This window comes from Haemorhous mexicanus, chromosome 3 (genome assembly GCF_027477595.1).
Source record: "Haemorhous mexicanus isolate bHaeMex1 chromosome 3, bHaeMex1.pri, whole genome shotgun sequence".
Classification (NCBI taxonomy): domain Eukaryota; kingdom Metazoa; phylum Chordata; class Aves; order Passeriformes; family Fringillidae; genus Haemorhous; species Haemorhous mexicanus.
Genome location: NC_082343.1, coordinates 80,790,271 through 80,812,819, shown reverse-complemented (window position 1 = coordinate 80,812,819; position 22,549 = coordinate 80,790,271). Strand labels below are relative to the sequence as shown.

General features: G+C 43.9%; 1 protein-coding gene across 6 annotated transcripts in view; it reads left to right on the top strand.

Moving 5' to 3' along the window:
- Positions 1-22,549, top strand: part of ANKRD6 (ankyrin repeat domain 6) — an 86,754-nt gene that overhangs the window by 41,050 nt on the left and 23,155 nt on the right. For 3 of the 6 annotated variants that reach the window (XM_059842463.1, XM_059842462.1, XM_059842465.1), the window contains 2 exons: positions 11,098-11,354; positions 20,374-20,472. In XM_059842463.1, coding sequence (XP_059698446.1) covers positions 11,235-11,354; positions 20,374-20,472 — 219 coding nt within the window. In that variant the 5' untranslated portion in view covers positions 11,098-11,234. Of the gene's footprint in view, positions 1-5,006; positions 5,091-7,334; positions 7,726-11,097; positions 11,355-20,373; positions 20,473-22,549 lie in introns of those variants that run through there. The other 3 variants (XM_059842464.1, XM_059842467.1, XM_059842461.1) reach the window with 3 other exon arrangements.

Sequence of the window (22,549 nt, the reverse complement as noted above, 5' to 3'; positions counted from 1 at the left end):
TAAAATGTATCAAAATAATGCCATGGATCTTGAGTTTTAGAAATGGATTCCAGTTCCTGGGTAACTAGGGATTGTGAAGAGCTTGGACTGAACCTGTGGCCCTGGGTTATGGTATTTACATTACACTGCTGTGTTCTTTGGGGTGTGTTGTTCCTTGCTTCCTCTGCTGTCCTTGTACACCTCTGTTGAGCTGCATTTTTGAGGACCAGTGGCTTGAGGAGTGCCAAACATGCCATTGAAATGGGATTTCCCTGAGCAGGAGGCTCGCTTAGCTACCTTGAATTCTTTAACATAAAGTCACAGACTGTCCCCCTAGGAAGCCCCATCCTCTGCACGAGGAGGGGCTTTCCATGCACTGAAGTGTTTCCTTGTTTCTGGAAAAGAGGGCACTCCCAGTGCTGGAGGACTAGCTGGCCTTGTGGGATCACTGACACGGGCATAGAAAATTAGACCCGAGAGTGTGATGTGATTTCTGAAGTCCATGCAGGAGATAAGTCATTACTCAGATTTGCTGATACTTTCTGCACTGGTTCATTTTTGCATTTCTTTTTCAATCTGAATGTTTTCCCATGGTAAGTGAGAGTGCTTGCTTCAGATGGCTACTCCAGCTCTTTGGTCTCACTGTCCTCAGCTTCCATGATGGACACTTCTGACTGAAGAGGTGAGGTGTTTGAGAACTATTAACTGTCAGTGTCCAAGGAGAGTCTTTTCCCTCAGAAAGCATCACTTATTTTCATGCTATCACCAGTCCACCTTCTGGTCTCACCAGAGATTTTTCCATTTAGATAATTCCTGCACAGCTGTCTACTGTCACCCTTGCAAGCCAACGTGAAAGCAAGATCAGCCATGCCATCAGCATGAAAATATCTTCAAGTTAATAGCACAATACAGTAAAGCAACAAAAAATGTAATCTGGTGTGATGCATACAGCCCATAGAATGTGTGCAAAAGACCTTATTTATTTAGTTTTATTTTTAAAGTTATTTTTATCGCCCAGACTTGTTTTTCTCAAAGATTTGACTTATTTAGGTACTTTGTTTTGTGGGGTGCTGCTAATGAAAGTAATTGCTTTACTCCTGAGGGGACTGTGGCATGTTGTGAAACAGGATGTAACAATCCTTTCATACAATACAAAAGGGTTTCCAGGTAGATACATTCTCTGTTGCTGCCTGAAATGTTTGTGGGTTTTGGTTCTGCAGGTTATTTCTGCTTCTGCCCCTTCTGCTTGTGTAACTACAGAGAAATGAGTGTTAAAACAGGACCATTGGGCTTGTCACACTCAGTTGTGTTCTTCATGGTGACCCCAGCTTATGAAAAATAGAAACAGTATTTAACCCTCAATTCACAAATGGGGTGGTGCAGAAAGAACCTCTAAGCAGTGTGGGAGGGTGGAATAGGGAGGAAATGCAGGAACTTCAAAAGGAGAGGAAATCCACAGGGATTTAGCTCCACTAGGTCCAAAGTCAAGAGGATTAAACTCTGCTCAGAATTGAGTGCCAAGCACTACACTGTAAGAATGGATCTCTGATTCCTACAAGGCAGAGAGTTATTGTTTAAGCTGCAGAAATAAGTCTGAGAATTTGGAGTGTGCTGGGAAGTGAATTTGATCTGTCTGATCCAGTTGCAAGGAAAGACAAAGCCCAGCACCAGGACTCTGGGATGCAGAAGTTGATCTGTGGAGGAGTTAAAAGGGAATTATTAACTGTGTGGTCATCATGACCTGAAGGGTTAACTGGCCTACAGGAATAAGAAGATTCTGACCATGGTGGGGGTTTCAGGGATCCTGTAGTACAGAAGTGGTCCCAGGGGAAGACCAGTAAAGCAACAGGCAGAGTCTCACATCAATGATGAGCCTTGTCACGAAGCTGGGAGTCAGCCAGACATCCCTGATGAGGGTCAAACAGTTTGTCTAGAAGATCTTGTGGCAAGTTTGTGTGGGGAGCTCAACCTGTGTAGGAAAACCACAAGCAGTGCAGGAAATAACCAGAGGATAAAGCTTCAGTTTGGGTAAGAAGTCCTTTCTATGGCACAGAGACTTTAGAGGGTGTACAACACACCTCAGCAGCCAAGAGGTGCTGTTAATTTCTGGTTTTCAGCTGGAAGAAACAAGTAGATGATGATGATTTCTCACATCTCAGATCACTCTTTCCTGTTCTTGCAGTTAGAACAGCCAAGGGCAGCTATTGAACCTTATTTTCGCAGGATGTTTTCCCCTTTTTTCCACCTTTCCCACTTCTTTCACCTTTTCAGGTGATAAGTTCCTTGGTTTTCTACTTCTTCATGGTATCTCAGGATGCCTCTAGTCACTGGACACCCCCAGCTGCCCTTCAAAGATGCTGACTGCTCTTCTCAAAGATGCTGCTGGCTCCCAGGCTCACAGTCCAGCAGGCATCTCCTCTTTCAGCACACATGTTCTGCTCAGTATTTCTCTCCTTGCAACCAGTTTGCACTTTAGGGCTGCTCACATCAAGAGCCCTCTGCAAATATTCTGTGTAGTTTTGAGTACCAAACCTGAGAAGAGCTATGTCAGGGGATGAACGAGCAGAGAGCTGGAGTAAGTTATCTAGAAGGGAGTGGCAAAAAAACTCCAGTCTTTTATCTAGACAAGAAAGCAATGAAGGAAATGAAAGAAGGAAAGAGGACAGGGATCCTCTAGAGTGATCTTCCATACTTCATTATGTTTTTCAATGTAGGAGATACATATTAGGTATCATTTTGATAAACCAGCTTATTTTGTGGGGAAGAGAGTATTTTAATTGTCTGGAGTATAGTACTGACAGTATTGAAATCTCTGTTCATTGCCCCAGTTTCTGTGCCTTTACATGCCTTCACATGGTAGTGCAGTCAATTTCCTGAGACTGCTGACAAAGGTATCCTTTGGTATGTATTGGAATCATTTTGTCATTTATGAACATCTCTGCACTAGAATTGCAGTAGACTTTCTGTGGGTGTCATGTAGAACCCTGCACAGCCAGGAAACAGCAGTTTTGGTAGCTGACTTGACCTGGCTGCCGGGGCAGAATTGAGCCCATGGTCTCAAGAGGAAAAGTTTTGTCACCTTTAGCTTCTGCTGTGTGACCCCAAACACTGAGCACCACAGGAGGTGTGCAGCATGGAGGCTCTGTGCACTGCATCAGAGTCTTTGCTGTCTTTGCCCTAAACTCATGGATGGGATGGGACTGGACAGGACAGGACAGGATAGGAGTCCCTGAACTTAACACTTTTCTCTCCCTATTAGGATCTCCTCAGAGATGATTTAAAGTTGCTTCCCAGTTCTTTCAGGTCTCTTGCAGTCTGCTGAGGTCAGAGAGAGCCCTCTGGCAGACTCAGCAGGTTTGGGATTTTTTCTGAAGAGGTTCCCTGTGTGAATCAAATGCAGCTAATTTGGCTCATCAATCATGTTTTTTTTTCCTTAGGAGTTACAGCCAGTTTCTCAACAGCAGCACTGGGAGATCAGTGCATGCGTTTAGGAAATAAGAATTACTGTCCTAGCTGTGCTGACTGGTAGGGTGATTCTATGCAAAAAAATGTGACCTCCATGTCTGCTTCCCTGCTGTGTTCAGCTTCTCTCACCTGCCCATTTTCCAGGGTGTTCCATATCCTGGGATATTTGTGCTTCCTCTTGCTGTTGCAGTACCCTGTGGTGGGAGGCAAGCGGAAAAATCGTGATCTCTTGATGATAATGGTGTGCACCATAACAGGGGCACACACCTCTCTGGGGTTTGCAGTGGAGATACTCAGCACTTCCACCTTTCTCCCACCCTGGCCTCTTCATCCCTAAGATTTCATCCACTGACTTTCAGCTTGAGCCTTGTTAAGCTTTTAATTGACGCGCTGCCTGCCAGACTCTTGCTCTCATGCCAGAAGCCCAGCAAAACTGAGGAATATTGTGCCAATATCCAAACATCTCATGTACTCACGTTGTCTCCCTGATTCAGTGCTGAGCCGGGTGGCACTGGTTCACCTACCTCATCCCACCTCCCAGTGCTCTCCCAAGACATCAGCTGTGAAGGTGCAGGAGGGGCTGCGTCATTGCTGCTGGCAGCTCCTAAGTCAGGTTTTTCTTGAAGAGAAAGAGCATCTCCAGTGCTCTCAGTATTTTTGCCAGCTGAAAAATATTTTAAAGCTGGTAAATGTGTTCTTCTCTGCTGTGTCAGCCAGAGCATTTCCTGATCACTGCCTGGCTGCACATCTTTAATAGTGTGTATAAAAGATAGGATCTAGCTCAAATAGGAATTCGTGCCTTGATGTTGGTTGGCATTAGATTATTGTAGTGGTGTTTTCTGGCCTTGAAAAGAAATCTGTAAGTGTAGGAATTAGTTTTTTCTTGCAGTTTTCTGGAGTGCCTTTTGCAGTATTAGCCTGAGTTACTGTTATATGCTGTCTGGGAGGATGTGGGGTTGCTTGTGCTAGTAGGGAAGAGGTTCAGGTCATACATGGGCAGGAGAAAACCTCTGCACCAGCACTGCAACTTGGCAGCAGCAGGGTCCCCAAACTGAATGACAGATTCTTTCCATGCTAAGGATCATCTGAACCCTTGCAGCACAGGACATGCTTTGGGATGAGAAAAGGGAAGAACAGCAGAGAAGGAGAGGGAGTTGGTTGTGGAAAGGGTTATGGCATTTTCGGCTCACAGTGAGGTCCTGCAGTCATTTTAATAGGCTCCTGCACAGAAGGTGACAGTGAGGGACAGTTCACCCATCCAGAAGCCCCACTGTGTGTGATGGTAACATAAAACCCCACTCTCCCATGAGCACAGCCGTGTGTCTGCTTCGTTCCCAAGGTTAGGCTCTGGCACTTCTGTTAAGCAGCAGTCAGCTGGAAAGATCTCCTAACTGGTTTTATGCAAATGGGAGCAGATATGTCATGCATGTGTGTTTGCACACTGGCACTGTCCCCTATCAAACAATAGATACTGTTTTGTCATGTAAATAGTGCCCAACTGACAGGGCTTTCTGGGAGTTGAGCTTGCTTGCACTGAGTGGTTTTGACATGTGTGTATGCAGGTGTTGAAAGAGTGGGGAGGAAGAGTGTGGAGCTTCAATGACATAAGTCAAATAGACCCTGCAAATCATGTTAGATGGAAAGTGGTAAGTATGTAACTTATGTGTTGCATAAGGGCGGTCAGGGCTACACCGCAGAGAGGTAAGTAAGAGGGGAAGAAAAACAATTGTTTCATACAAGATTGGTTATGTCAAACAATGACTTGAAACTGCTTCTGGTCTTCATTGCTGGTCTCTGCGTGTCCGTGCCTCTCTGCGGGAGCATTCTGCCTGGCAGGTGCAGCTCTGGAGGTTTTGATGGTACCAAGGCATTGCCTGAGAGCTGCCAGGCAGCTGAGGATTTACACTGAGTGCAGCCAGCAGTGGAGGCCAGGCAACAGAGATGGAGTGGACAAAGCAGCTGGGGAAGCTGTGGTGGCTGTCTCCCCGTGTCGGTTCGTCACCAAGCGGGGCTGGCTGTCGGTCCGGCTGCAGGCGGCCACCTGCAGCGGAGCAGTGGCATCAATCAGTCTGCTCTGGTTGTGGTGGGAAGCCTGATGAGCAACTGACATGCAGATGCTCCCTGGGAGGCTGCTAAATAGTCATTGTTGAAGTAATTACTAGCAACAAGTGGGGGGAAAAAAAAGCAGCTCAGAAATTGTTTTCAGATGTCCCAGACAGTGGTGATACTTAGGGTGATGAATATGCAACTATCCGTATGAAAACAAAATTATTGTATTTGCCACAATAAAATATGTAATGAAAACAGTAAAATCCCCCCCTGCCATAACCCAGACTCAAAGTCTAAACAGATGTCCAGTTCAAAATGTTGGTTGGTATCAAACCTAACTCCAAAAATAGTATTGATGATGTTGTAAAGGAAAGAAGAAAAGTGTGAATCAAAAGCACATTGTTCTTGACATGGTGGGGGGCTTCACAGATGAAGCTTCTGCTGGCTTTCACAATTACACCTTTGACTGATTTTTAATTGTCTTTTGGGGCAGGAAGGGTGAGAGGCAGTGTCCTCCCTGTAGGAAAAGTTATATTTTTCCTGAGTAGTTTATACTGGATCCATAATGAAACTAAAGAAAAATCACTGAAAGGGAAGCAGTGCTGCATGTCTTGGACAAACCCTTTTAAAGTCAGCTGAAAGAAATGGCAGATATATCAGCATCCTGCAGTAAATGATAAATGAGTTCCAGGAAGCCCACTCTTTCTAATGCAATAATCCACTCTGCTGAATAATGCTGTTATTCTAAAGTGAATACAAACTTAGTGTTTACGTCATATTTTATGTATGACAAACTGCTTTGCAAAGAGGCTGGATGGGAAAAAGAGCATTTTATACATTTTATACTGTTATGTACTAATAAAAAAAGAAACCCATTTTGCTGTGAGAGTTAAGCAAAGAAAGAAAGAGATGAGCAGTATTTAGATGTAGGAAATTTTCTTAGAAAGACTACTATTGTGAATTAGTAGCTTTTATCTACTCTCCCATAAATAAATGGTCTAGCTCCATATCTTAATATTGGCGTATTCCAAAATAATTTAGGCTAATTTTATTCCATTGTTCATGTTGAATAAAATAAAGCTACAAGATGCTGAGATTTTTTTCTTGGACTAGAGGGTCCCCAGGGCAGTGGTCACAGCCCCAAAAGCCTGCCAGAGTTCAAGAAGCATTTGGACAATGCTCTCAGGCACATGCTGGGGTTTTTGTGGCCATCTTGTGCAGAGCCAGGAGTTGGACTCAGTGATCTTTGTGGATCCCTTCCAACTCAGGAAATTCTGTTATTCTATGATTCTGTGATTCTATTCAGCATAATTTCTGTGATAAACTGAAAAAAAAAAAAAAATTGGGATCCCTTGCAGAAAACTGCTGTTCCATTCTTCTTTTTTTCCCCTTTCATCCTGTACCTCAGCACACATGGAAACTTTTTGTTAGCTATGTAAGCATTCTTTTATTCAAATACTAATTTAACTTAGTGATTGCATTGAGAATGACCTGTGCTCTGGCATTTCATCTTTTCCATTTAGCACAGGGAACTTCTTAAAATTGATTAGCTCATAGCTCCTAAATCTTTCATAGTTTTGGCTTTTTTCTCTTCCCTCAGCGAGAAAGCTGCTGGTTTTAACCCTTTGCATGAATTTAGGGGAGTCTGCTGCCTAGCCTTTCAGTGTCTGTGGTGTTTGATGTTTCCTGGACTGTCCTTTGGCTTTTGAAAATCATCATTCCTGTGCTTTTTTTTTTGTTGCTGACGTGTAGGCGCTACGGCCACTGAAGCAGCCTGGCAGCAGTTTGGAGGGGAGGGAGCTGGGGAGGGGAAAGGTGCAGAGAGTGTTTTTGCCAGCTCTGCCAGTTGCATGGGAGAGAGGACAGAGCTGGGAGCTTTACAACCCTGCCACCGAGCAGCCAGCTGCCCACCCACAGGCTGCTGTGCCACCCCAGGCAGACAGACAGACATCTCCTAAGTGTCTGTGGGGCAGTGTGGCTCAGTGAGCTGAGAGCATAGTCCGTGGGGATGCAGCTGGACCTCAGCGCCGGGGGACGGTGCCTCGGAGCTGCCGATTGGGAACACTAATCCACAGTCAGCCTGTCCTTTTCCACACTCCACTGATGGGGTGAGCACGTTCTCCTCGGAATGGATTGACCCACAACAAAGCAGCTGAACCTGTGGGCATCACATCTGGCCAGTTTCCTTGGAGAGGCTTGGGAAGTAGGTGTTGCTTTCCCAGCCCACCCCAGGTGAGTAATCTGATCTTAAACAAAGAAGCACAGAGATAGCTGTTTTTCATTTAAAAATATGTTAAAGCAAAATAATTTTTTCTGTTGTTGTTTTGAAGGCATAAGGTTTGAATGTTCTCATGCTCTGTCCCTCCCTTCTGGATCTTGGGGGTGATAATGAGGGATTTAATTCTGGGCAGCAGGTGCTGGCAGCAGGGATGCGATGCAGTGCCTGTAATCGTGTTGTCGGGTTCATTTTGCACCATCTGGGTGTGAAAGGAGCAGTCAAGCTTTTAATTGCAGTCCTTGGGCATCTGGTACCTTCCTTCTGCTTCTGGGGTGCAGACATGGTCAAGGAAAGACACTCTTTGTGTCTGAGGCATGCAGAGTTAAAGCTGGGGGCAGCGATGCCACTGCCAGTGTAGCCACTGTGCTGGGGATGGGTCCCTGGGGAGGGGAATGAGAAGGCTGTTCCCACTTCCACTGTTCACCCATCACGTTTTTCTACCAGCACAGGAGAAGAGGAAAGTTGGTCTTTCAGTTGTCTAGGCTTCCTGTTCTAAATGGATGCGCTTTTCTGAATCACAGATAATCCCAATTGAGGAGATGTAAAGCAGATGTGGTCACAGGGAATGTGACCTGTTGTTTGAGCAGGAGCCAGGCTCGTGCTGTGACTGCCCTCTGGGAACAGGACCAACACCTGCTGGAGACCTGGGCAAAGTGGGAGATACCCCTAAAAGACCAATAGCTGAATCAGTTCCTTGCTGTGTTTATGTATGGTCCAAGTGGTGGAAAAGACAAGAAGGCAAACTCCATGATAGCAGTGATGCGGTCACAGTCCATCACTCCAGTGTGGCAGGGCATGGCAGGAGGAGGCTCATGATCTCAGTGTGCTGCAGTGATAGGAAAACTGGGAGAGAAGGAGAACAATTCAACTAGGGAGTATGATTTCCAGCATTTACCTTGCACAGGTTATCCAGACTTTTCCAGCCCTACATTGTTGAGATATTAGTGTCTTTCTAGTGGTGTGGCTAAGATGTGATGAGCATCTGTGGTTTCTGCACACTTGCTCAGAAACATCAGTGTATTGGGAAAATGTCTCCATTGAGACTGAGATTTTTATAATGAATACACAAATCTGTCAGTGACAATGATGTCACTGCATTGTTTTGCTCTTTTTTTTTTTTTTTTTTTTTTTTTTTTTTTTTTTTTTTTTCAATTTAAGAGGTAAGAAAACCAAGCAGGTTCTGACTAGAGACGTTTTAAGGTGTCAGTGTATTGTACATGCCTCCAGCCATGCCTCCAGCTGGCAGCCAGCTTAGGGGTAAGGCTGGGGACAAACAAGTGATGGCACAGTTCACCTGGAAACTACCACTGCCCAGGCAGGGGCTGGCACAGAAACACCCCATCCTCTGCCTGAAAAGCTCCCTGTTGTGAGGTGTGCCCTGCACTGTGTACTGGTCACGGAGGGGAGCTGTGGGGTGTGCTCCTGAGTTATGGAAGCTCCACTTTGGGATGTGATGGGGGAGTCAGGGATGTTGGGAGCTGGGGGCCGGGATCATGGGTGGGTGGTGGGAGGTATGGAGGCAGGGTGGGTGTTCCACTTGCTTTGGAAGCACGAGTCACTGGAAATCAAATACTTGAGGAGGTAAGACTGAAACTTGTGTTGTTTGTTACAGTTCAAATAACTAAGTGTAGGCCATCTCTGTTTCTTGGCACTTTTAAAATGGTTTGTACTGTAATGTGTACAGCACTCTGCCAGAGGAGCAGGGTATGATGTGCTAGTGAAGGACATGAGGGTTTTTCTTCCATCTTCCCTATTTTCCATTTTACCAGGGTACAAAGTGTGTCCATTACACTGAGGGTGTGGGTGAAACCAGTCCAGTGGCATAGGGTACAGCACCACTCCTCTGTTGTCCTAGGTTATGCTGACTTTGGGGCCCAGAAACTCTTTGTCTGGTTTCTCTAAATAAATGTGCAGCCATTTCCAGGTTGCTCCAAACATGTTTGCACTTAGAAAGGAAGAGAAAGGTGAGGAAAAGCTAACTTGAATCTTTCACCTGGAAATGGTATTGCCTAATGCTTATACTTAGAAATCAAGAGTCAGTTACCTGGAGTTTTTTCTGGCTTTGGCATAACTTTCTATTGACCTCAGCGAAAACAGAGTAACTTTTCTGTGCTTTCAAGGGCCTTTTTCTAAGATGTATGTAATATTCTTCGGCATATTGTTCACCTCGAAGGGTGTTATAAGAATTAAAGCTCGTAAAGCATTCTAAGATTTGCTAATATAAGTCACCTTAGGAGTGCAAATTAAATTATGTTGCCATCTACTACTAAAAATTAACCTACACTTTTAGTTATCACTGTTCTGAGATGGATTTAAAGGATAACATAGGGGTGAAAGACATTGTATTCCAGTATCGATCTCCAGGATCCTCTGGACCCTGTACCTATTACTCTTTGATTATGCAGAGGGTTTTGTACTGGTGGCTGTGATATTTCAAGAGAGGACAACAGATAATTTGTAAATACACTGGTTGTCTTGAAGGTGTTTTTGCTGTACTGAAACAATAAAATACTAAAATGAGAAAAGCACAAATAAAGCTGAAATCTTCCCAAACTGGGCAGGTTCTGGATCCCACAGCTCAAAGTGATCAGCGGATACATTTTCTGTAATTATATCAGGAAATTATCTTCAGCTCTGATGGCTTGTTGGATGGGTCAGTGAAACCTGGGGAGACAAACATACTTACAGTTTGCATGATGAGTGCCAAATCTGAATTGTTTCTGGGGTCAGTGGGGAATGATGTCAGCTTGGTGGGGAGAACATAATTTCTCAGTGACAGCAAAGATGAGTGTTTCCCAATAGCAGGTTGTGATCTTTCCCAGCAGTGTCCTTGGGATGGTTCAGGGGAGGCTGTGAAGCATTTTATACTCGTGAGGGAACAGTCAGCTGCCTTTAATTGCTGACCGCACTCAATCCTTCCAGGGCAGAGGTTTGTATATTTATATCAGCAGCCAGTAACTTACCTATTCTTGTTCCTTGGGCCAACAGTAGTTAACCCACCCTTGGCTAATTAAAGACCGAGAAACCTGGCAGGGGGAGAGAGGATGAAAGGGGACCACACAAAAAGAAGTTAGGCTGAAAGAGAGTTAAACTCCTAGAAAGTTTAAGGATTTTTGTCCCAACCAAGGGGAATGAGGGCACATTGAAAATGTGCTGCTGTCTTCATCCCTCCATTTTGCAACAGAAATGCAATGTCTTCAGGAGGTTCTGAGGAGTTTTTGTGATCCCCTCCCAAGCCAATGCAAAGATGAACGCTAAGGGAGGAGCTGCTGTAGTGCTCTGTTGCTGAAAGCTGGCTGACAGCAGTGTTGTTTTCTGATCCATAGGTCCAATGGATGGCATAGCAATAGCATCACTGTCCAGGGAGCTGGAATCCTTCTTCGCCTGCCTGCATGCTGCTTGAACTGATCCCAAGCCTTTGTTTTTGGACTGAAGAAACCTGAAAACCTTTCTCTCCTAATTCATGAGCCAGCAGGATGTGGTCGCCGTGCTTTCAGAACGCCTGCTTGTAGCCGCCTACAAAGGCCAAGTGGAGAATGTGGTGCAGCTTATCAACAGGGGTGCCAAGGTAGCAGTTACCAAGGTAACGAGAGAAAAACGCTTTGCAAAACCCTGGGAACTAATGTAACTCTTCTAGACCATTGTCTGTGAAAATGCCCTCCTAGCTTTACCAATCTGAATGTGACTGAAGTTAGTGTTCAGATTTCCTTCAAGTTTGCACTTAATAGCTCACGCAGGTTTGCAGTTTAGTGCACGTCTTGTGTTTATTCCCTTTGCAGTACGCGCAGCTGTGATGAACACTTAGTCCTTGCAAACAGTGTGTCGACAGAGGGGAGCAACATTTTTCAAAGCATGCAGTGACTTTTGGACACTGTGTGACCTGATGAATGGAGCGATTCATCACTGTCGAGGGAAGGCGGTTCAGGGCACCCATCTCCCTGGGTGAGGGGATGGGGAAAAGCCACCTCTTGTGGCAGGGTAAAGGGATGCAGAAAGTGTTTCTTGCTGCTGAAGTCTCTTGGTGCAGCAGCCTCAGTTGCTGCACCAAGCAAGACCCAGCCTCTTCATTGATTTGTTTTGCGTAGTCCCTTAGTCAGTTCCAAACTTGGGGGCTGCGAATTGTGTTCCCTGTACATTTGAGAAGAGTCAGAGTCAAAGGATTTCTGCTTAGATACAAGTGAGTTCAAACTGATATTCCCCTATTCCTAATGCTCAACATGTTATAAATAATACTATCCTAGAAAAGATGAGATGTAATTGCCTGTTGCAGAGAAGGTTTGATCAGCAAAAAACCTTAAAATAACTAGGGAAGTAAAATCTTTAGAACTGTAACAAAATTTGGGGCGTACTGTTTTGATGAACTGTTGTTTGCCACCCTACCTACTTATATTTGTGTTTCCATATTGGTTTTGAACATTATATATGTATGGAAGCTAGTATTTACAGATAGAAAGCACATTTGATAAAAAGAGGAAAAGACAGAATGCTTATCTGTCAGTGACAGTTGTTTTCAGTCCCTTCACAGTGTTTGAGCTGTAGATAATACTTATTTTGAAAGTTGGAGTGATCCAAGGACAACCTGTGCTTTTAAGTTTTGTTTGCCAAAATAAAACTTGCTGGTAGATAAAAAGCACAGATGTAATAAGCATGAATACTCCCATGCAGACAGCTGTTTGGTTCTGTTGTCCAAGCAGCTCTGTAGCTGATGAACAACTATTAAAGGTAGTCAGTAATAGACCAGGCAATAATGACTTACACATACCTGAATGGTAGCTCAGGGTTTTGTGGTTGTGTTTTCTTTTGTTTGTTTACTGGGGTTTTCTTTTAAGATTATGAGCTTTGAGGCTGCTGAGGGACCTCTTCTAATTACAATAAGAAACAAATAGTGTAGATTTGACTTTGAAACACAAAACCAGGTTAATTTGATATAATGCAGATTTCCTAGATTTGACAAGTTTTTCTTTCCTATATGACGTAGGTGGCTCCCTTGCTTTGTTGTTCTGCCCTGTGTGGAAAATTAAAACAAAGCTCATTTGTTGGCCAGGTGCAAAGTGCTGGTGTTTCTGTGGAGACATGTGCTTGCCAACCATGCTGGAGAGCTGTGAGCTCTGAGGCCATCCCTGTAGCTCACTACAGCACTGTAGCTATTCTTTCCTAGAAGTTGTGGATCATCCCCGTGGAGCCCAGAGAGGGAAGGTGACAAAAGCTGTCCCTGTCGTCCTTGTGGATGCATCCCAGCACACCAACAGACAGTACAGATGAGCTGCTTGGGGAGCCTGGTGACAAGCCCTGCTCAGAAGAGGTGAAGTCAGATCTGCAAGACTGTGGAGGAGTGCACACAGAGGAGCAGGGACTGTCTCAGAGCAGCAGCCAAGGCTGTGTGTATGGGGCCTTTTGAAGGCACACAGACTCTTACTCCTCCCACGCCATCAGCCAGAGTGAGCTGAGCTCAGTGCAAACCAAGAGGTGTGAGACCGACGTGGTGCCCTCACCAGAGCCCATCCATTCAGGCTCTGTGATGTCCTGTCCAGGTGTACACAGCATGGAGCTTGCATCTGGCTCTCACGCAGCCTGCCAGCTGCACAGGGAGAGCATGTGCCTATTTGCCTACGAAAGGCTGTATAAACATAGCCTGGAATCGCTTGGCTTGCTAATCTGATGACACACAAAGGCTGAAAGGAGAAAGATCTGTTTAAAGTTAAGGACAAGGTTGTCACAAGAGCGAGGATGTATAAATTAGACTCAAGTGTATTGAAACTGGAAATTTGGAGGGGTTTTTTAGCAACAGGTTCTTGTGCAGTTTTCTACTAAGCAGAACAGGCACAAAGAACAACTTTCAGGATAGAGGTTCTTAATTTTAGAATGGAAATTAGAAGGCAGAATTTTTGTAGTGTAGTAAAAAAGCTTTCAGATAAATTGAAACCCAGAGCCCTCTTCTCCCCCAAGATAAAACTCATTGCGCAAGGAAGCATAAAAATTAATTTAACCATGTGCCTGCCTTAGATCTGGTTTATCTGTATGTCTTCTGCTTTCATTAGTAGTTTTCAGTTTTTTCTGCCTAATTATAAATTACAGGGGTTTAGTTCCAAAAAAAGAAAAAAATGGATTTGGTCCTATGGGGTTGGCTGTTTGTCTCTGCCCCCACACACGCTCAGGATGGTTCTTGCACGCTGGGCTTCAAAGGGTGAGACTGGACGCTAGGTTTTTTCGGTCTTCAGAATTGTTTATTATCTCTTATCTAAAAAGTCCTTTCTCTGCCCGAAGGATCTGACCAGCACGGCAGCCAAAGGCACTCTGCCCACCCCCAAGGCGGCCGCATCTTTTATAACAAAAACTACGTATATCATATTTACCTTTTGTCCCCAATACCTATCATCTTCGTCACTAACTACACTCTCGTCCCAGACCAATCCCCAAGTGCCAACACCACCCCAGAAGATGGAAGACAGGAAGAAGAAGGAAGAGCCTGGTGGCACACCCTGATTCCTCCATCTTGTCTCTGCAACCCCCCTGTACCAAAACCCCAAAATTTGTGATTCACCCTATAATGATATCTTCCCTTCACCATTTACACCCGAGTGGTTCTCGCAGGTTCCATCTCCTCATACATCGGTGGCACATCTCTAGATGGATCAAAATCAAGCCACCAAGTGCTTTTGGCAACATTCCAGGACTCCCGAGCCCCCCAAGGGTTCTCTCGGTAGCTCTGGACATCAGGAGTGATGTGCTGAGCTCCCACATGGTCCTTGTCAACCAAACTTCCTGCTAAATTCTCTGGGTTTATTGGAGGAAGATACACGGAGACAAAGCTTTTTGGAGGGAAAACGTTCCCCCATCACAGCAGGCTTTAAATATATTTTTGATCTGCATCTGAAAGCACAGACCAGTTGTTGTGAGTAACACCACAGAGCCACAGATTAAAGTGTCCAGGATCTAGAGATAAATGCTAGAAGTCTTTATTCAAAAAGGATTAATTGAGCATAGCTCAAGAAAAAGGAAGGATATTTTCTGTAACAAACCAAGTACTAGTAAGTGCTTAGTAGCTGACGTGTCCAGTTCTGGTTTTGTCCTGTATGTAAGGTCATATGATGTGCTTAATTGTTGCTTCAGTAAACAACAATTAATCTGCAAAATAGTATTTCATTTTTGTCACTTTTGAGTAGATGATTTTAGAAAAAAAGAGGAAGAATATGAAATAAACAAAATCCAGTGGAGAATACAGATACACATGTCCAGGTGCTGACTTCAGTGTTACGGTGAGGATGCACTTCTTCCATTTTGACAGCATGACTAGCAAGGCATCTCTGCAGGTGAAGTTAGAATGGAAATGTGCATCTCCTCTGACTCCAGGGAGGGACACTCAGGCTTATTCCAGATTTGGGGCCTTTTAAAATATGTAAAGAGGAGCTGATGGCCGCTAGGTGACACAGGTGATGGCCATGTGCCATCAGGGAGCCCACAGGGAGAGGGCTGGTGGCACTGTGTGGCACATGCATTGGGCACTCCTTGTGGTGCTGGACCTCTGCCACCAGCCATGTGGGGTTGTGGCCCAGGGCAGGCGTGGTGCTCAGCAGAGGCTTTGTGGCTCTGCCCTTCACAAAGGGCACCTGCTTGGTCAGGGTACTCTGTTGCTGCTCTGCCTCATGTGACAAAGAGATAATTTCCATTTTTACACCTTTTTGTCTGACATTCTTCATAGGTATGAAGTGTGTAGCTGATTCCTTTATGAAAAGGGCAAAAAATACCCCGAAGAACTGATCATATGTACTGGCTTATCCAACAAGCAGGTGCCCTTATTAAGTACTTTGGTGAATAAACTGCAAAAACTGGGAAACTAAGGACTTAAGCCTTTTCTTCCAAGCAAGAAAGCTGGTCCCTTCTTTCAGTCCTTTTTTAGAGCTCTCTTTCATTGAAGTTATTGACAGCTGCATCTTTGGCACAAAAGCCCTGGGACTTTTGCTGAGATGATGTGCCTTGCTGTCCTCCCAGGATGTTGTCCTTTTCCTGAGGATATTGGGTTTCCATAGTCAGGTTTTGGTAGAGGGAAGGGCTACGGGTGTGGTTTCTGTGAGAAGCTGCCAAAAGCTTCCCCAGGTCTGGTAGAGCCACTGGCAGGTGGCTCCAAGATGGATGTGCTGCTGGTTAGGGCTTGGCCAGTCAGGAATGGTAGTAACCCCTCTGGAATAACATATCTAAGAAGGAAGAAAAAAAGTTAGAGATGCAATTATAGCCAGGGAACAGCAGTGAGGATATGTGAGAGGAACAATGCAGACACCAAGGTCAGTGGAGGAGGGGGAGGAGGTGCTTCAGATGGTGGAGCTGAGATTCCCCTGTAGCCCATGGAGGCAGACCCATCCCAGAGTAGGTGGATGCCTGAAAGAGCCCTGTGAATCCATGAGAAACTTGTGCTGGAGCAGGCTCCTGCATTGATCATAGCTATAAAATTGAATTCTGCAGAGAATGGATATCATTCAGAAAAAAAAAAGCCCTAAAGAAATGCAAAAGGTAGTGCTTCTGTTTTGATACAGTAATTGTTTGATTTAGCTTCTGAAGCAGTCATGTTATGAACACAACATATGGCAACACTTTTGTGATGCTGGGGTACTTTAAGTCTCAACTTCAGAGCATGTTGAGTTCTTTAAAGCAGTCTCTCTGTTTTTTTTCTTTTTTAAGCTGAGACAGTAGCAAAAAAATAAATGTGTTTTGGTGCTTTCACATTTTTGCACCCCTTCAGTTTGAAAAGCTATTTGTGTCTGTTTTAAACAATAAATAAAGATAAATTAAAAGGTACTAACAAGCACTCAGGAACTTGCTGAATGCCTGTTGAGGTCAATGAGAAGCTTTCTGCTGACTTGAGTGAGCAGGTTATTCATGGAGAACAGTCCAACAAATTATCAGTGTGAACAATGTGACAGGACTTGGATTTTGCTTTCAGGCTTTTCCAATAAAATGTGGACGGGCGTGTTTTTTATGAGTGCAGAACGGATGAATAAATAACAGTCCTTGTGCATCACAAGAGTAGGGCGAGATGGAGAACTGAATGTACCTGCAGAAAAGTACCTACACATAGATAAACACAAGGAAAGATCACGGTCCTTACAATGCCAAGGCCCCCCTGTATGGGTTTGGTTGTGGAGTGCGTGCGCGTTGGCAGCGGTGCTGGGAGGACTCTCCTTTTAAGTGGTATCGACAGCTGCCAGTCAATATCTGGAAGCTGGAGAGCAGATTTAATGCAAACAGAATCCTACCCTTGCATTTTACTGCTGAGGTTCCCGTGGCTGTTTGCAGTGCTTGGCTGCGGCCCCACACACCCCACAGCTACAGCAGTGTGTCACAGTGGCAAGGACTTGCAGCCTTAGTTCCAGTAGGTCCCATTTATTTTGTCAATAAGTCCGTGACACAGGGCCATTTGTATGATTTGTTGCCTGATGAAGCAATTGTTTACATTTGAATAGAAGTCCAAATTGCTGCTTTTTTTTTACATATGAATGACTGCTTTATTGGTTCATTAATCCCAAGTTGTAGCAGTGTCTCACTTGTATTTGTAATAACCCCCAAAACATTACAGTTTATATTTGGCAAGACTCACAAGCTTCTAAGTCAGTAATCTGCATGTAGAACAGTCCCTAGGTTTGGTGTTGTGTCCTTAAAGTGAGCATCTAGGAGACATTCTTGTTTGTATGTTTTCTTTCCCACTAGGACCCTTGTGTGTATTCAGATAAATCCCCTCTTGGCTGCTGCATTCAGTGCAGAATGTCTTTGAACATGGAGGAGACAGAGGGAGTTTTGTCTGTCTGCCTTCATCTCTTTGCCCTCTATATATTTTGTGTAGGATGAATTGCTCTGAGAGAAAAACTTGGTTGTCTGGTGGTTTGACTTGAAGACATGAAGGCAAGAGCAGCCCTGACTTGCTGGTGTGGCATGGACTTGTTCAGTGTTTGTTTCCAAAGCTTGCTCTGCTCCTAATTTGTCATCACAGCACGAGGGGCACCCAAATTGCCTTGTCTCTTCCTCACAGTTTGTTCTGGATTGGTGTGTGCACGTGTATGTACATCCATACCTGTGTATTTGTGTGGGGATTTGATGGTTTTCCAAGTGTTTGCATTGCCTGCTCTGGAACAGTGTCCGGCTGTATCACCCATCTCTGCTCTCATTTTGATGTTGCTGGGAAGAAAATCTGGCATTGCTGGTTCTTGCAGGGTTGTGATTAATCTTGAGATGGTCAGTGCTCTTCCAAAAGCCTGAGCCTCTAATCAGTGTAATATGCTGGAATTGATCTTCCTTCCCAGTCTCCTTTCCTGGTTAGTGTCATAGTTTTTGTTTACAGTGTCCCTGTAAAGTAGCAAGAACTCAAGGACTGCATGTGTGCAGAAACTCTGGTTCCTGAAGGCCTCTCTTTAGGGTTTTCCAGTAGGTGAGATGCCTCTCAACCTATATTTCTGGATAGAGAATCTGAAACACACTAACACTCTGGAATAAAAATGATCCTTTAGTCTTCCAGCTCAACCATGCCAGCAGGCATAGTTCATGTGGCAGTTGCCCAGGAAGGTGTGTTTGCTGAGGAAAACATGTCCCTTGTATTCAAATAAACTCCTATTCTGCTTTTGTAGCTTGCTTTTAACACAGTACCTCTGACTTCATGTCAGCATCTTTGTAGTGGTTAGAGCTGGTTATCTTATCAGAAAGTTTCCCTGCTGGAATTCATGTTGTTGATGCTTTCCTTTTAAAGCACATGAGCTGGATTCAGGGTGGGTTTGTTTGGGATTTTTCCTTCTCCATGCACAGATTGCTATAAATTGTTTTCATGGTGTATTAATAACCTTCCAGGAAGTGAGACAGATGCCTGGATTAGGTGATTTACTTATTGTCATTAAGGAATGTAGAAAGTCAGTTCCCGTAAATCTGAATGTGCTGATTCACAGCACATATTCATAATCCAAACATACTGTTTATTGTTGGGAATGATTTGTCAATTTGGTATTTTAAAAAATTTTTATTTTATTATTTTTTTCCCTTTCTTTATTTCTTTTTTATCCCTCTATTGCCTGGGCATTTTATGCCTCCTGCTATTGAGTTAGCAGGAACAGCAGCAAACCCCTGGCTCTCCTCCAGGCTGATGGAGAAGGAAGTGTGGTCAGTGCAGCTCAATGCCCTTTGATATGGGGAGAGGATTTTAGGGACCTGTGGCCAGAGGCACCCAGGCAGGTGGCTGGATGGTGCCCAGGGACAGTGGTGACAACAAAAATGAGCCCTTCCCACACTTTTAGCAGGGCAAGAATGGAAATTTCTCTCATGGGAATGAGCTGCTGCTGCCAGCAGGGCACAACATTCAGGTTTTGAGAGATCCATGTGTCATGGTGTGAATGAGGATTTTGTCCTCAGATCTGCCCCTTTAAGTCAATAATGTAGGACAATTGATCAACACTTTGTGTTTCTGAAGCACAGCACAACTAATCAGTAATGGCACAAACGTTTTGCCCTCAGCCATTCTGTTGATTCCAACAGTGTTTTTCCTTTTTCTCTGAAAAGGCCAAGTTAACAAGGCTTTACCAGGTATGTGGGTAGGGGGTTTGTTGTATGAAAACAATCTTGGTTTATTGCATATTTGAAGTAGTTTTCTTAGTGAAGAAGTTGCTTAAAACCTCAGAGAGCCAGTGGTTGCCTTCTGTGTCAGACAGCTCTTGAAGTGTTTGCCCCTTCTGTGGTTGATGTGTTAGGGCTGTTTATGTTCCTTTGCAGGATAAATCATTGGGTGGAAAAATGGGCAACAGCACTGATGGTGAAGGAATAGATATATAATAAATGCAGGTGAAGAGTCATGTGACTTTTAATGTGACCCTCTCTAAATGCCTAGTGGAGAAACCAGCATTCTTTGAGAAGATACTTTGTGAATTTAGCAATTGCTGGAATCCTGTTTCCTTTACTGCCATTAAATAATCTGCAGTGAACAGTTTTAGTGTTGTTGTTTCACAGATCTTAAGGTGTTTCACTCACTTTGAGATTTTACTGAGAGGTAAAAATAAGTATTGTCTAAAAAAAACTGGCAGATCTTTAGCAAAATGAAGTTGATTGTCATACACACAAAGTCACTTGGAGTGACTACAGGCCTTCCATTTCTTTTCAGGGGAGCATCTGTCACGTGCAACAGCTCAGAAATTCTTATCTCTGTTGCAAGGACAGTGCCCATTACAATGTATGAATTACCCAGTTATTGCAAGTTGGCTGTACAGAGGGAAGGTGAAAGCAGTTGATAGTTCTGTGCTCCAGAGGGACAGAAACAAAAGGGTCATGAAGGGTCTTAGGCATGGACACAGAACTGGGTCTGAATTGGTAAGGAAGGACCCTTATGTGAATATAATATCCCTTTTGTAGAGTGTCATTGGTATAAGTTGAAGTGTTGCAGAAGGTGGAGGAGAAGTTTTCAGCTTTCACAAAACCAAGGTAAAGCCTTTGCCACACTAATACATGTCACTTGCTACTATTGCAGGTTTCGGACAGTGAGGTACAAACAGAAGAATGATGAAAAGGAGATAAAACTCTATTCTAAACTGCCATGCATAAAAATTCATCTTAAGATGTTATTATTTTCTTCTCATTCATAGCATGGCCGGACCCCCCTGCATCTTGCTGCCTACAAGGGTCATCTCCACGTTGTCCAGGTTTTGTTGAAGGCAGGTTGTGATCTGGATATTCAGGATGATGTAAGTAGATACAACCTTCTAACTTGGGGTGGAGGGGAAAAGGTATTTTGCAAATAACAGTAGACTTTCACTTCTTTGAAGTAGGATTAAATGGAAACAAAATCTCTCTCTCTATTTTCCAATTCAGAGACATAACCTCTATTAGAGATGCAAAAGTGCATGGGAAAGAATGTAAAATGTGGTGGTTTTCAGTGAATAGCTTAGTCCTCTCATTCAAGCTGTGTAGCTTTATAAGAGCTCTGCTTGTGCCAGGCAGGTGTGAGAGTCATCATCTGCTGCTTCAGGTAGAAATTCTCTAGGAGTTCATTGTGGGAACCCACTGGAGGACATCAGGTAGGGGACACAACCCATTTTTGGGTTTGCCTGAAGTGGGAGATGCTTTTTAAGTAGGCACATCACTCAGCATGCAGAGCAGCTGCCCATAGCACAGTGCTGTGCCATGGGGAGATCATTGTGATGGCACCATGCTTCATGTGGGGGTGGTCACATCTCTGAGGCTCTTGTGTAGTGAGGCATCAGCACAAAAGCCAGCTTTGAGTTTAGCACGTGGTAGTTTGTGTTCATTTGGTAAATTACGTAAGTTGCTGGAATTTCTTGGGTTTCTGTAAGAGTAGTTCTGATCTAGGACCGGGCTTTAAGGTGCTTTGGAGTGACAGGTAACGTGGTCTTAGTTCCCTCGCTGGTGAGAAAAGGTATATGCTGAAATGTGCAGTAGCATTTGAATAATCATGATTTCTTCAAATTAATTGCTAACTTCTCATGGCATTCTGGAAGAAGTTGGAGGTAGGGTTGCTTTTGTTCTCCCTGTATTATATAAAGTGGAGAGTCTTCAAAGACCATAGAGGTCCAAAGGTGTTAGTAGAGCCACCTCTGTATGACTGGTAAAAGGACTCTGGAAATGTCTAAGTGCCTTTTAAAAATACTTTGGGCATTTGTTTGCATGTAGAGAGTTAAAAGTCTATAGCAACTGGAAAACTGGTTTCTTTCTCGATGTGAGTAGCTGATTCCCTGGGAGATGTGAGCAGTCTGCCTGATGAGCTTGGGACTGGGGTACTGATGTGGCCAGCTTTCTGCAGGGAAACTTGTTTTTCCAGAAAGAAAATTTGCTTTCTGTGCTCTTTATTCTTTCCCTGTGCCCATCTATGAAATGGAGCAGATTTGCAAGTGCAGTGTTATTCAGATATATCCTGGGTATGCTTTTCCACTTCTCCCAGCAGGAATGGTTCATTAGGTATTTAAGACAAAATTGCAGATATTACAAATACAGCCAGTTTTCCTGAGAAAAGAAAACTGCTGCTTTAAGGAGGCAAGAGCTTCCACTGATTTGGTCAAATTGAGTTTCTGTGGAAACTGTTTTTTGAAAAAGTCTGGTTCATTTGTTTTAATCATCTAGGAATAAAGTCTATGCTGTTTATATGTAAATGTGATGGCCATGATAGAAAAACAGTAAAACAGTGTTTAGCATCATTTCAGTTCAGTGAAGAGTCTTGCACTTGTAGAAATACTCAGCTCATAGACTTGCTGTCTTATGAGCTTGGGGCTTTGTTCACAATTGGATACTGCTTCTACATGTGGTGATTAATATGGGCAGAGTAGATGCATACTGGATTCATAGATACTGTTTCTTTAAAATGTGTTTTGATGTGTAGCTCTGTATTTAGTAGTAGTAGTAATTTAGTTGGGATTGAGGAGAGCCTCAGGAGTTTCTGAATTTCAAAGGGTGTGTTTGGATTTGTCTTGTAGAAGGAGGAAGTCTAAAACTCCAAATGAAGATTTTGCCTTGCAATAGGTATTAACTAAAATATTTCTGCTTTCCTTTTACATAGGTCTTCAAAGAAGGTTCTCTGCTTATGGCTTCTCCTTGTATAACTCATTTTTACAGTTTATGCCCCACAGAATGTTTGTAGTGTCTTTTAGTTGCAATCTATTGATTATGCCTTCAGTCACTTTTACTGTGTGCTTATGTGGTAGTGAAGGCATCTTGGTCTCAAGTGTTGATTAACATCTGTATGTTTCCTTGCTGTTTTCCAGGAATGTGGATTTAGGTTCAGATATAAAAACACCTGTAGGAGTGGGG